The sequence below is a fragment of the Notolabrus celidotus genome, chromosome 12, assembly GCF_009762535.1.
Source record: "Notolabrus celidotus isolate fNotCel1 chromosome 12, fNotCel1.pri, whole genome shotgun sequence".
Taxonomy (NCBI): Eukaryota; Metazoa; Chordata; class Actinopteri; order Labriformes; family Labridae; genus Notolabrus; species Notolabrus celidotus.
Window position 1 is genome coordinate 29,812,084 of NC_048283.1, and position 14,697 is coordinate 29,826,780.

General features: G+C 39.8%; 2 protein-coding genes across 6 annotated transcripts; one reads left to right on the plus strand and one right to left on the minus strand.

Moving 5' to 3' along the window:
• Nucleotides 1–654: 654 nt before the first annotated feature.
• prelid3a (PRELI domain containing 3A) lies at nt 655–5,630 on the minus strand. 3 transcript variants are annotated; one of them, XM_034698784.1, is made up of 8 exons: nt 5,341–5,630; nt 5,021–5,244; nt 4,412–4,580; nt 4,197–4,286; nt 3,301–3,371; nt 2,981–3,083; nt 2,708–2,782; nt 655–2,568 (listed from the first exon to the last, which is right to left on the minus strand). In XM_034698784.1, exons 2-7 carry the CDS (start codon nt 5,050–5,052, stop codon nt 2,723–2,725), a joined length of 525 nt encoding a protein of 174 aa, XP_034554675.1. In that variant the 5' UTR covers nt 5,053–5,244; nt 5,341–5,630; the 3' UTR covers nt 655–2,568; nt 2,708–2,722. The 3 variants fall into 3 exon arrangements, with proteins under 3 accessions (XP_034554675.1, XP_034554674.1, XP_034554676.1); XM_034698783.1 differs by having other exon boundaries at nt 5,021–5,630; XM_034698785.1 differs by lacking the exon at nt 2,708–2,782 and having other exon boundaries at nt 5,021–5,616.
• Nucleotides 5,631–6,724: 1,094 nt separating this feature from the next.
• elovl4a (ELOVL fatty acid elongase 4a) lies at nt 6,725–13,518 on the plus strand. Of its 3 annotated transcripts, none has more exons than XM_034696999.1 (7): nt 6,725–6,947; nt 7,841–7,923; nt 8,410–8,597; nt 8,708–8,788; nt 9,525–9,696; nt 10,869–10,996; nt 11,482–13,518. In XM_034696999.1, the coding sequence occupies exons 2-7, from the start codon at nt 7,857–7,859 to the stop codon at nt 11,806–11,808; spliced, it is 963 nt and encodes a 320-aa protein (XP_034552890.1). In that variant the 5' UTR covers nt 6,725–6,947; nt 7,841–7,856; the 3' UTR covers nt 11,809–13,518. The 3 variants fall into 3 exon arrangements, with proteins under 3 accessions (XP_034552890.1, XP_034552891.1, XP_034552889.1); XM_034697000.1 differs by having other exon boundaries at nt 6,745–6,952; XM_034696998.1 differs by lacking the exon at nt 6,725–6,947 and adding an exon at nt 6,972–7,009.
• The last annotated feature ends 1,179 nt before the right edge of the window (nt 13,519–14,697 follow it).

Genomic DNA, 14,697 nt, shown 5'->3' on the forward strand with positions numbered 1-14,697 from the left:
CTGCTGACAGCTGACTTCAGACTATAAAAGATATGATTTCACTGCCTCGGGATACCTAAATATTTCATACAGAGCCAAGATGTTGAAACACAGAAGTGAAGTGCTTCAGGAAAAACAAGTACACAAACAAATGAGAAGTCTATCAGTGAAGCTTTGCTCATGTACCAGAGTGAAAGGTACAGAAGACTGTTTCTGCCAGTAGAAGAAATAAAATGAGATGAAAACTATATTAAAAATATCCCCATGTTATTTCATGATTGAGATTAAGTCAAAATTAACTTTGTGAGTCAAGTTTATGAGATAATACAAAATCATAATTAAGAGAAACAAAGTCATAAATCTGAGATAGTAAATTAAGAGGAGATTAAAAAAAAAAGCCAATTCAAATTTTTAATCTGTAATTATGTCTCACAATGCAGCTATTCTCATCTTTTCAGGCTAACTTTTTTTGTTCTGGTGAAACGAGGCTTTGAGGGGAAACACTAACTATCTCTGCGTAGGTGGACCTCTTCTGTGTACTTAATCCAGCAGGAGCTCCGGGGCATTCTTCATAATGAGGCGGGTCTGCTGTATAATAACACCCGTCTGGTTAAACAATGAGCTCTTGTCTCGTCAACAACAAACAAACACTGTGTGCATAAATATCAAATTAAACTCTTCTCAAACAACAGATTTATTTGTTGCAGTTGGACAACAGATGAAGTTAGAACAAAATATTTAAAGCAACAAATATCTGAATGACATGTAAGACGATATTAACGATGTAATAATCCACTGCTGGTTACACAATGCTGTTAAATAAATAATATTAATATAAATATTATGTAAATATTATTCATTTCACAAAGAAGTATGATTCATAAATCTTTGTAATTGTGTGCATCTCTCACTGCAGCATAGCACATACAGTACACATGGAGCCCTGCTCTTCAGGGCCTTTAGGTAGCTTGTATAGAGAAATTCAACAAATGAAGCCTGATGTTATAGGCATGAATGATAAAGCTGTCAAAGCAATAATATGCAGGCATCATTTAAAGATTAATTAAATCTTTAATTCTGCAGATAAAGAGACACAATCTGTGTTTTCATACACATTGATAACAAAACCTCAACTCGCCATCCTCCTCCTCGTTTACCAGGTAAGAACCTCCTTATGTTAGAGAATAATGCCCTTATTTTCCAAACAGAAAGATGCCACTATATTGTTGCCTGGACAGCAGAAACGAAGGCAATGTTAAAGGTACATTCCCATCTGTTGTCTGAGATAATCATAATGTCTTAGAAGTCTTAAATATCTAAATCTGCATTCATTTTATAAAGCTAGCAATCTGGCTGGTGAGCCAGCTACTACACTACTCAGCAGCTGTGTTCAAAATCTTTCACTTATTCACAGCTCCATACTCGATGTGAAGAGAGCTCTACAAAGAGAAATAAAAGGTGCTAAACTCTCTGTTTTTTTCCATTCAGGGCAAAGCTTGATGAAATGTACAACCCATGTTTTTTAAAGTGTCCTGATATCAATTTTAAGTTTTATTATTTGGCCAAAATATTGCCAAAGGTATTTTTTTCTTTTATATTTGTTGCTATTTGTCTTATCTATATAAGGGACTACATGTTAGAAATGATTTTCACTCCCTCTGGTATGTTCACATCTTGTTTTTACTGTAATAGTCATTACTGTCCTCTGTTGCCATCAAATAAACAAATAAATAAAGCAGTGCTTGTGTATATTAAAAAACTGTTTGTACAGTACTTTTCATGGTGCATTGTGAGATACTGTCGGTGGACTATTTAATCCTCAAATGACTTTTGCAGTACACATCAGAAGGCTCCCCATAGGGAAGACTATACAGTGAATAGTAATTGATTCCGGACACAGCCTTCACTACTATCATGCAAACATGTCAGCTACAGTGTGTGCCTCCAGAAACACATAAAAGCACCAGAAGCAACTTTTTGAATGAACTCCTGCTGCAGGAGTCTCCAGTGTTTGACATTACAGAAGACTTACTGTAAATCAGTTTAAATGAAAGTTAGAAAATCAGTTGCATATTATCATCGTACCGAGCAATGTGTTGTTAAAATGATGTGCTTGAACCTCCTGTGTCCCGCCCTCCTCTGTTTCCCTTTTAAAACAAGCTGAGATATGTCATGAGAGCAAAGGAGATGTAGGGAAGCAATGTTATAATCCGACTGCTGAAGTCTCGTGATGTTAAGCAAGTCCTCTGTCGAGACCCTTTGAATTCAAGCTTTTTTTCAGCTGTAGCGCTGTTTCACAGAAACACAGAGAAAACGGTTCCCTTCTTACTTTCATTCATTTGAGAAGCTGTTAATGTGTTATTAGCCTCAAGCCTCACCTACCACCTTTAAATCCATTTCTAACAGATCCATTCAGCTTTGGCAGCAACACATAGTCTCTGAGCGTTCAGTGCATGGACTCCAGAGGTGAGAGAGGAAGACCTCCCAGACAGTAAAGAGCCATCAGCAGAGGGTCTCCAGATGCTGAGAATCCCCTGTTGGATAATGAGGTGTGGCTGGGAGGGGTAGTTTTCAGACCTGTGTGCAGACCTGTGTGTGCAGACAAATCATTGTTTAACATGGATTCAAACGTGAAACTAAAGACTTTGGATTTTGCCATTTTAAAGAACACATGCCATACTTTATCTAGTAAGACTGAAGGAAAAAGGGAAGCAAAGAGAAGAGTTACCAGAGTTAGTAAATGTCAGAGAGGTATGTTCTCTCTTTCAGAGTTCTGAATAATCCACTCAATAGCATCCCAGCCCTACAGATCCACACAGAGAAACAGAGGTTAAAGAAAAGCCACAGGAAAGACACCAGTGGAAAGAGTAACATTTGATTTAATGTTCAATATTAAAATGCTTTGACCGAAAAGAAACTCACAGAGGGAAAAGGAGTCGCAATGAGAAGGCAGGCAAAGAAAAGATTATAGAAATGTGCTGTGCTGTTTTTATTTTATTACCTTCCTGGCATTTGCTGACATTCTTCTCGCCATCATCCCTTCGAGGTAACTGCTTAGGCTCACTCCCTTTACTGTGATGATGGCCTCCTGGGTCAGGACGGTACTGAGGGAGAGAGGGAGAGAGGGAGAGAGGGAGAGAGAGAGAGAGAGAGAGAGAGAGAGAGAGAACATAAAGTGATGCACAAACACTGTGTAGCTGAAAGAACAGTGTCTCTCATTCAGGTGTTATCTCTCTGTCTGTTATGTTATGAAAATAGCTCATCATGTGCACTCTGTCCCAGAAATGTAGCCACACTGAATAAATTGAACACTGTACTTACACCTCAGGGTTGTCGGGGTGTGGTCTGTAGAGAAGCCTCTCATCCACTGAGATCAGGTTGGTGAGAGTGATCTAAAAGAAAAATAATATTTGGATTTATTTTATGCATAGGATATTAAATGTATTATAATTGTACAAACACAGTAGGAAGTACTGAACTGGAAAAAGCAGTTTTTATAATGTATCGTTACATTTTCTGTCAACTATTTCCTTTTATCTGTCAGATATTCTTCATGAACTCTTACATAAACAATACTGTCATACAAAAATTGTAGATTTTTATAAAAGTTTTTTCAATTTTTTCAATTTCTTGTTTTTAAACAAACATTACAGTTCAAACCAAGTAAAGTGGAGTAAACAAAATTAGAGTAGATATCAAAAATACAGGTGCTACAGTTTTTACACCATATAGAAATATGCCTGCCTATACCGCTCTTTTTGAGAACTATTGACTGCTTCAAAATCTCTGTAAAACTCTCCCAGACATGTAAGCAGTACTGTTTTTATTGCAACACATGATTGACTGAAAAATTCTCAATATATTGATTTGTTCTTGGTCTAATCCACCTTTTATCAACTGTATCTATTTATCTTTTAGCTTGTAAGAGACACAAGTCTGTTAGTGCACACTCACTCTTTTAACAGATAAAATTGCTTGAACAAATACCCAGAATGCACTGCTTTAACAAATAACAGATTTGTGACAGAGCCTTTGTCATTTGGCTTATCCTGTCATGACCCTCCTCTCAGAATTCTTTGACCACATAATATTCCCATAGGCAAAGAATATGTGTACCTATAGCAGTGAATTTTAACGCTCTTGTAACTCACACTAGTTAAAGAAGCTGTGTATCTAAAGGCAGCTGAGGTCGTCACTGACAGTCTGTATGAACTCACATTTGTTGAGCACAGCTCCATCTTTTTCTCATCCGGATCCACTATAGAGTGCTCCTTCACATACGTCTGCGTCTGGCTGGTTCCCAAAATCTACAAACACATCAACACAAAAAACAACAGCTTGAAATATGTGTGTGTTTAATTTATCTGTCAATCCGGGTACTACAGCAAGAAGCAGGAATTGGTCCTGATGAAGTAATGGTTTGGATACTGACTGCTCGAACGATTCCAGGGAGTCCCCACTCTGTGCTGAGGAGTCTGTGGCTATGCAGGCGTCCCTCTTCATCCAGATTACGGTCCAGTACGTCCACCCCGACCACGTTTGGGTTCATGGGGTTTGGGTACTTCCTCATGGCAGCCTTGATCACTGTCTCCCATGGGTAGCTGCAGACAAAACAGGGCAACATAAGAAGAGCACAAACAAAGAAGAACAAAGAAAGCACTGGCTTCAACATGCATGCAGTGTTTTGATAAATTAGCAAAGGCTTAGTTAGCAGAAACATATGTTGTGTTAATTGTGGTGCACAGATACTTCAGACAATGCCCTAAAACACAAAAGTTCCTCTTTTAGATGAGTTTCTAGGACAGATCTGTGACAGTGGAGGCTGTGGTGGAGTCTGACTCCTTGTGTTCATTGCTTAGTGATTCACCATCATTATGTTGGCAGGTGGATTCACTGACATGAAACACAAGCTTAAGAATTTAAGTACATTCAGAGGTATTTAACCCCACTGCATGAAGCTGAAGGTCCTATCCGCCTGACCCTGCAGACCAGCTCATAATGCATCAACATATTTGAAACAATGAACTCCAGAGAGACCCACCTGAACACATGCTCCGTGCTCCAAATCTTCATTTTTCAAACACAGCCTCGACTTTGGCGCTGAAAATCCTCCTCCGTGATGTAAAGCTTGTATCTCACCGGACCATTGTCATATGAGGAAATCGCTCCAGTGTTCACAGAGAGTAGGGCCTTTAGGATGGGAGCTCACAGCCATCAATGAAGTGAGTCCACAGAGGGCATCTCCGCTTCTCTCAGCATGGCGGCCTTGCGTAAAGAATGCGCAGTATCTCCTTCTGTTACACGTACCACAGGGATAAATGTCTGAAACAGGCAATATAAAGATAAAAACAATGAACTCACAGCGTAAAGGACGAGAGAGAAGCCGGTGTAAGAGCAGAACCACAGAGTGTAAAGTCAGGCAGAGTGAGTGAGATTATTGTGTCAGACTCTTCAACATAAAACCCCCTCACTGAGAGGACTCATCTTTCATTTGACAGACAGCATCCTCAGCCTTTGGAAGTCCTTTTAGGTTTTTCTTTTGTTTTAGAAACATTGAATAAAGTGATGGAGCAACACTTTTAAAGCAGCGGCTTAACTTTTTACAAAAGCGATGGAGGGGTAAACGTTATGCTTTTCTCTTTGCAAGGATATCTATTTTAAAACTGAAAATAAGTAACCTCAAGTAAGAACCCTCCAGAGATCAGATCGATTAGTTTTGACCAGTTATTCCCCAAATACTTTTATTTTAATATCAAAAGCACTGCGTTTCCTGTTTCACCCCAGTTATGTCTGGCTGACTTGACCAAGATGCAGATGCTGTATCCGCCTCCATCTGTGCGCATGCGCATAGCATCTTTCCATCATCCCGTCAAGTGGAGGCAGAGGAGCGGAACTCCAGTAAGCTGGACAAATTCTTCAAAGAGCAAGACGGAAATGTAGTGACAATTTTCATCAAATAAAACGATTATTGTTGGTTTTCTCTTTAATTTTCACTGTGAAGTTAGACTACACTTTTTTGTTGCTTTTATCCCCTTTATTTAATATTCTTATTACTGATTTTTTACTTTTTTATTTGAAACTGTGAATTCCAATTCCATTATCAATTATATTACTTTCTGTGTCTTTATTTCCTTTATTTTCATAAAATGGAAAAAACAAACAAACAAAACAACAACCTGAGCACCAATGATTTGCTTTGACTGTAAGAGAGAAAAATATCATTATAAAAAATAATAAAACGATTTGTACAGATTCTAAAAGAAGGGATAGAAAATGAGCTAATAAACAGCATTTTACAATGTTACCTAAGATATAATGTAAAACGGAATTTAATCACAAGCTCTCATTATTATGTTTCAACTTCAAGAACTGTTTGAATTAACAGGTGGAAGGTTAAATTGCTATTTATTTGTTATTGATGTAATGGCAAAAATAGCATATACATTACTACGTATAATAATAATAATAATAATAATAATAATAATAATAATAATAATAATAATAATAATAATTATAATAATGATAATGATAATGATATATATTTGTTGTTGTAGTAGTGGTGGTTGTACCATAAATATTATTAACAATGCATAGCATTAGTATTTGACCTTTTTGTTCTATTAACCATTTCACATATACTAATTGTACTGACATTTTGTACTGGCCTGTTCTTTTGTTTTGAAAGTGTTTCCGGAAGTGTGATGTTTCCTCTCTGTACCTTGACGCTGGTGTTGTGGGGCATCAGAGGAGAAATCCACTGAAGCAGACGCGCTGTGGAGGCTAGTGTGCTCCCTCAACGACTAATTCATGCCATCACCGTTCATTCTGCGGCCCGGTCATTTCACTGGATCCAGAACATTTAATAAATCTATAGTGAACAGGTGCAGCTGAGCACGAGCCGGAATAACGCGCAGTGCGTGACCTTGCATTGAATGTCATTATAGAGGGATTTTTAACGCACCGACACGGTAAGGTAATAAGCATCTTCATCTCACGCAGCAGAAGAGAAATGTCGACATTCTGTGCTGATGTAGGTCATCTCTGCGCGGTCCGGATGTTGAGAACATATTTATCTTCTCCGGGCGGTGATCGTTTTATTTCTCACATATATGGCGGAACAGCTGAGGCGTTTTTGGTCATATCATATTGATAACTGGAGTGCTTGTGCAGCCTGCCTGAAGGCCGTGCTGCATGCCGCAGAATATAAATTCGCCATTCAAACTGTTAACACCCCTTCTGTTAGTACATTAGCCCAATCCTTCTAGAAATAGAGCATATGGGGATACAGTTTTATTCCAGCAGATGTAGCGTATAGTTTGTACTCTGAGCAGTTTCTGCCCGAGCAGCAGATGAGGCAGATGCTGCTGCAGCGCCTGATCCGCTCCGGGCTGGAGGGAGGTAGAGGGAGGAGGGGGGTGTCATCCATCCTTACAGGATCATTAAATCATACTGAGTGTCTCACTGCGCTACTTATCCTCTGAACGGGACTGGCCCTTTCTGACCCATTTCAACGTATAAGTGGGACACAAGCCCCCCCCCTTTCAGTATGAAGGCCACCAGGTTGGTGATCCTGGTGGTCGTGGTCGTGCCAAGAATCTGCTGACACATGCGCTGTGCCGGCCGGTGCTCCCTGCCTTTGTGCGCAGTGGAGCCTATATCTCATCTATCATGGCCACATGAGGCCACAGGCTCCTACAGGCTGGCATGAGCACCCTGTTGGCCAAGGGTTGTCACTTTTAAGGAGTTTAAACTCTCTTAATGTCAAAAGTTAAATGACTATCATGTTGATTTCTGACAACTGAATATTGTTAAAAGCTGAGTGTCTGGAGGTCTAAGTATTCAAAATTCTTTTTCATTACAGGTCACCTGCTGCAGCCATGGAGATCGTCACACATTTAATTAATGACACTATAGAGTTCTACAAATGGACCCTTACCATTGCAGGTAATAATCTCCATTTTGTCATGTGTCAGGCTTTTTCTCCGAAAATAGTACTAAATACCTTTCCCCCTTGTTGCAGTTGCATTCATAATGTGTACATCTACAGGTGTTCTTTTCCTTTCTTCAGTCAGTTCAGAATAAGTAGGAAATCTGCTGTTAGTATTTAATTTGTGTAATAAGTACACTAAACCAGTATTCAACTTCACCTGCTGCACAAATGCCATAGAAAATATTAAAATGATAAATACTGTAGTTCCACTTGAGAAAGGTCAACTTCATCCTCACCCATAATATTTGAAAGCATTAAACGCATCATTAAACAAGGGGTGTGTACATCAAACTGACCTCCAGACAGTTCACCTCAGAACAAAAATCTGGCACCTCTTAGCATCCGTCCACCTGCACTCTTCTTAAAATACACTGACTCTGACTTTGGCAAACATTGAAACTGCTTATGTAATGCACTGAGAACATCTGTCCCTCCTGCAGACAAGCGAGTAGAGAAATGGCCCCTGATGGACAACCCCCTGCCCACGCTGGCCATCAGCACCTCCTACCTGCTGTTCCTTTGGCTGGGACCCAAATACATGAAGAACAGAGAACCCTTCCAGCTCCGCAAAACACTCATCGTCTACAACTTCAGCATGGTCTTCCTCAACTTCTTCATCTTCAAAGAGGTAGGTCATCATCACACACTAAGGATATGTACTTTTGTTAACTGGGTGCATTGTATGGAGGTGAATCTGTAAGAGTGCATTAATCTAGTAAATGTGTTCTTGTTTTTCAGTTGTTCATGGCCGCGCGGGCAGCGAGCTACAGCTATATTTGTCAACCTGTGGACTATTCAGAGGATCCCAATGAAGTCAGGGTGAGTGTTAGGAGCGTCAGGAGGCCACACACACACACACACACACACACACACACACACACACACACACACACACACACACACACACACACACACACACACACACAAACACACGATGAAAGCTGAACATTACTCACAAAAGATGAAATTCCCCTGCCTGTCATTGAGCTTGCTTTGGCATGGTTCATACATGTGCAGGAATCATTTCAACATGTTTCACGGATAAACTAAACTTGACCAAAGAGTTTTACTGCAACCACAATGTGTAATAAATAGCCCCTCCAGCATGCCATGCAAACTTCACTCTGTGTGGTTCAGGAAACATGACCAGCTTTCATTCATTTGCATCCTGCGCTTGTTATCTGAAAAAGCACGAGCTGGCCGAGGCATCATGGTGGGTGTTCAGTTTCACCCTCCTTCCTCCTACTCCATGACGTAGTTACACATCTGACACAGTCACACAGTCTCAGGTGAACCTGGAGAAAGATATTCTAGAAACGACTGGAGGAGAATATATTCTTCTATAGGAAATTGCGTTGTTGTTGTTGTGTGGAGTTCAGGGTCATATATACAGCTTTACACTTGGTTATATCACAAAGTCCAAAGGAACTACTACTCTATTTCTCTTACTGTGTTTCTCTCTTTGTTTCTCATTCCCTCCTCCACCTGAACCTGTCTGCTCCCTCCTCCTCCTCCTCCTCCTCTGTTGTGTTGTGTTGTGTTCTGTCTGACACAGGTGGCAGGAGCTCTGTGGTGGTATTTCGTCTCAAAGGGCATCGAGTATCTTGACACAGTGTTTTTCATCCTGAGGAAAAAATTCAACCAGGTTACTTTCCTGCACGTCTACCACCACTGCACCATGTTCACGCTCTGGTGGATCGGCATCAAATGGGTGGCAGGAGGACAGTGTGAGTAGCTCATACTCAGAGAGAGTCTTAGTATTCCATATACCTGCTCTTACACAGTGGGAAATATTAATACACCCATAGCTCAAATAGCTGTAGTTTTCTACTCAAATGCTGCCTTTGTATATTTTAGCTCTTTAATCATAATTAATATCACTTTTTCCAGTTTCCAAAGCAAACTGTAATTGGTGAGATTGATTTTCCATTTTGCAGAGAGCTGTTAGCCTCCATTTAATTCCCAATAGTAATTATCACACAGGACCAAGTCATGCAGAGCCAACATTTCCTGTTAACATCTTTTACACCTGACCTAAGGGGAAGCAGAGTGCACCATAAAACAACTCCCATCTTTCCTTCACCCCAAGGATGACCATTTAACAGAGCAGACAGTCCAAACAACAGCTGATTTATTTAACCCACACAGAGTAGATTAATGTCAACACAAGACAAAGCAGCTTCTTGTTTTAATCCAACTTTTGTTCTTTAACAAAGAAAACACAGGAATCTTACCTTCCAAGTATGACTGAGGGGAAAAGTGTAGGTAATGAAACAGCTTCTCACCTGTACAACCTTGAAGGACTGCTGTTAAATTAAGACGGTTTTACAATACACACAAAACCTAATCACTGTTGGTGTTTTCAGTGGCCTTCAGTAATAAAAGCACTGCACTGTCTGATTGGACACCAGGAAAAGAGAGGGAGAGTGGCGCTTGTATCCACTTTGTATCAGGCACCAGAAGCCTCACAGGCAATCACCAGAAGAGGGCTACAACTCAACACGAAAGACACACACTCAACGGAGGGACACAACACCCTCTGGCAGGGAGGGGAAAAACAATACAATACAATAATATAATACAAAACAGTATGAAATGACGTCATATGATATGACATGTTAGGAATATGATATGAAACGATACAATATGATGCAATAAGATAAGATACGATATGATGAGCTATGATACGATACGACATGTTACGATACAATAGGATATGATATGATAAAGTACAATACCATACGATAAGATAAGATACGATACAATTCAATAGTTAAGATACCATGCAGTATGATACGCTACAATACAATAAGATATGATTACCTTCATGTGTTTGTAACAAAACTGCACCAAAATTAGCATGACAAAAGCTAATATCAATGTTTGTCTGTGTTTTTAGCATTCTTCGGTGCACACATGAATGCAGCAATCCACGTTCTGATGTATCTGTACTACGGCCTGGCCTCCTGTGGACCTAAGATCCAGAAGTACCTGTGGTGGAAGAAGTACTTGACCATCATCCAGATGGTAAGATCTCACTTGTTTCAGAAGGAAATAACTCCTTTATAACACATCAGAAGATTCTTCTTTAAAGGCCCTGTGAGGAGTTTTGAAATGGCTGAGAAACAGACTGAAAATGATACTGATGCCTCTTTATAACCTTCAGTAGCAAACAAGTCCATCAGCAGCAACACTGGCACCTTCTCTGTTGTAATTTTTAATGCCTGAAACCGCCCTGGGGGGGTAGGTGCCAGACCAGATGATGGACATCTTGCTTCAGAAACAGCCTTCATTTGACTGTTTTCATGGAAAATAATCACATTGCCTGATAAAGTTGACTGTTGAACACAACAGGATGAGGCTTTTGTTGAAAACACTACTTTTGCATGTATAGGACAAGAGATAAGAGGTATCACTTTGTCCACAAGGGGGGCTCCAGAATCGATACAAAACAAAAGTTCCTCACAGCACCTTTAACTGGAAACTAAAGGATTATACTCTTTGTGTCTCAGATCCAGTTCCACGTCACCATCGGCCACACCGCCTTGTCCCTCTACGTCAACTGCGACTTCCCCCACTGGATGCACTACTCCCTCATCTGCTATGCCATCACCTTCATCATCCTCTTCGGCAACTTCTACTACCAGACCTACCGCCGCCAGCAGCCCAGACGTGACGCCTCCTCCTCTTCTTCTAAAGCAGCCAAGTCTGTCTCGAACGGGTCCCTCAATGGGCTCAGCAAGGCCGCCAATGGAGCCGTGGTGACAGGAAGCAAAGAGGAGAAGCCCCAGGAGAACTCTGGGAGGAGGAAGAGGAAAGGAAGAGCTAAAAGAGATTAGAGGAAGAGGAGTGAGGGAGGTGAAGAGGTGAGGTAGGGCCTTGCTTTGGGTTCTAGGTTTATAATGTTAAAATAAGAAAGACTTGATTTGAGGAAGATTTAGACGGATGGATGCGAAGAGGTGTGTTTATTTAAGCCATGATCTGAGTTGTTGTAGATAAAACACGAGACAGATTTTTGTTGAAAGAGGATCATTCTGTTAGTAAGAGGTGTCGATGGTAATTCCCAAGGTGACACAAATAACTTAAAATTCAAAAGTGTATGGTGCAGGATATATCATAGTATCACTCGTCTTTATTGTGGTGCCAAGTACTGTAGATCTGGTTCACAAAGTGACTTTCAGCTGATAAAAACAAACCTGACAAAGAAACAGAGTTTATCAGGCATGCTGGGGAAGCTACATCCAATACTTCTGAGCCACTTAAGGAGAGTAAATTATCTTTACAAGCACCCACTGCTGTACGAAGACAGGAACACACATCATAACACATGCAGATACTTGTCCATTTATATTGAAGTGTAACATTTCTGTTGTTGTTATAAAACTGATAATGTACAGTATCATATCTTTTTGGTCCTCATTTTATTCAAACTATTATTGATGTTACGTGAGAGAGACTTAAGTTTACAGATCTTAAACATGAAGTTGTCTTATTTATTCTTATTTATTTCAAGTTGTGGACTCACTTCAGTTTTTTCACCCTTTAGGGCACAGTTACATTCTAATGTTGGAAATTAGATCAAAATCCAGAGGTAATATGTACATAGAAATAGAAAAATCTGATCTCTAACTTAACTTTGATGGGATTGTTTCATCGCTGGTTTATGATGGAATAATCACCAACTGAGCTGAAAGGAGGTCCTAATGGAACATTTCTATTTCTGCATACAGCTGTTACAGATTATTTTATGTCTTTACTCGTATGTAATGCAATGCTTTGTGAAAATGCAGAGAAGTGATGGATTATGTCAGTGTTCCCTGTTTTGACAGAGAGGCTGGTGGAGTTTTGTCTTTGCAAATGTTTACCTCTTTACCTTTTTATATTCTCTCCTCTCTGATGTTGTCGTTCGTCTTTCATGCTGGTGACATAGTTGTGTGCCGAACAAAGAAACATTGACCTGAAGACGCTGACAGTATTCAGAACGAGCAAACAGACAGTTTTTATGAAGTTAACTAAACCTTAGGCGCCTTTTCGTTCTATTTCCAGCTAAATGTCTTTTGGTGACTAAGTGTTGGGCTTTATTCTGAGGCCTGAGCTGGCTCGAATGTAAATCTATCAGGAGGAAAAGTTGCATTCAAAAGCAGAAAGCTGATGAGTTATATCCAAAAGGAGCTGTGTGTGTTATATCAGTGAAGACTAACTCTGCTCTGCCTGTAGTATAAAGAGAATAGATCAGTGTTCGGCTTTAGAACAACATAGATCCAGCTTTATGTCGTCCATCTACAAACGCATTTCGATGTTATTTATCGGTTCTTTCTATTTATTTTTTGTAAATATGAATTTTCATCCACTGAGAGTGCTTGTCTGTGTTTTTGTGTTCTTTTTGTGTTGTACATATTACATTGTGATATTTTGTACACTGCGCATTTGGGAAATGTTCCCAGCTTGTTAGCTTGGACAGTTATACGTCCACATTGCTTCTGTGTTTTTTTTAAAGTATCATATCTTTGAACTCTCTTATCTTAAATTAAACTGAATGCCTCTACCAATGTGTGACCCTTCATTTAACTGTCTACTTCATGAACTAGTACATGGTGTGAGTTTTTAAAGCTCCTGTTAGGAATGGTTTGTCCAGTTTGTTATCCGCTGTGGACCTTGGCACCACTTACAGCAGGGGCCCCCAAACTTTTCAGCCAGCAACCCCCAAAATATAGGTGCCAACGACTTGTTACCCCACTGTCCCTCAAAGTGATTTAGTGTAGCTTCATTTAGCTGGTCTGCAGAAAATTAGCCTACCTATATGAGCATGTGTCTGTGTTTCCTGTGCCGTTATGAATGAACCTACTGCTACTGATGCTTTTGATAATTAACTGTTCACTAACTCTAAACTTAAGAGTCATCTGGCAATAAAGAAAGGCAGAAAACTCATTACATTTTCTATTTCAAGGTTTTACTTCAGGTTTAGACACTTTTTTGTCAATATTTTTTATAATGGGTAATGAGTATGGCTATAATGGGTAAAATGTACTATTTTTAGATAACTTAAAAAAAAAATACCTTATGGAAGACATCTCACGACCCCCATTTGTGTCTTTCGACCCCCCAGGGGGTCCTGACCCACATTTTGGGAACCTCTGACTTACAGTATCTCTTGAGTTTGTGTAAGTAATGTTTTTAATGTTATTTCTGCTTTCTTTTAACAGTTAAATGTATCATTGATCCAGAATGTTTGCTTTGAAACATAAAAACAAAAGCTGTTTCTGCAGCATGATGTTCACTTCATCTGGTGGCAGCCCTTTCAGACATGTAAAATAGTAACTATAGAAATCACCTTCATGCTGAAGGTCTCACCTGCTTTTTAGGTCATAATGAGGCATCAATAGTGAATTCAGTGTGTTACATACCCAGTAAAACCTCCTCACTCCTCACAGTTCTAAGTGGATCAGGGCTATATTTGTTCTGAGTGGATTAAGAGCAGCTTTGATCTGAAACTGTTTTATTTCCATTTGTGAAACAGTGACTTGTGAAAGTTCAGCCAATGTGAGAACTCTAGCAGCAGAGCAGGTTTCAAACACTAGAGGGCGTCGTCGTTACGTTGTAGTTAATAAGTTTAGTAGTTGCAGTACGGCACCTCACTGTCAGGTTCACGTTTTCAGCCAGCCAGCTTAATTAAGCAAAAGTCGTCTCAATAAGATAAAGAACTTTACAAGTCAGTTTAATCTGTCACA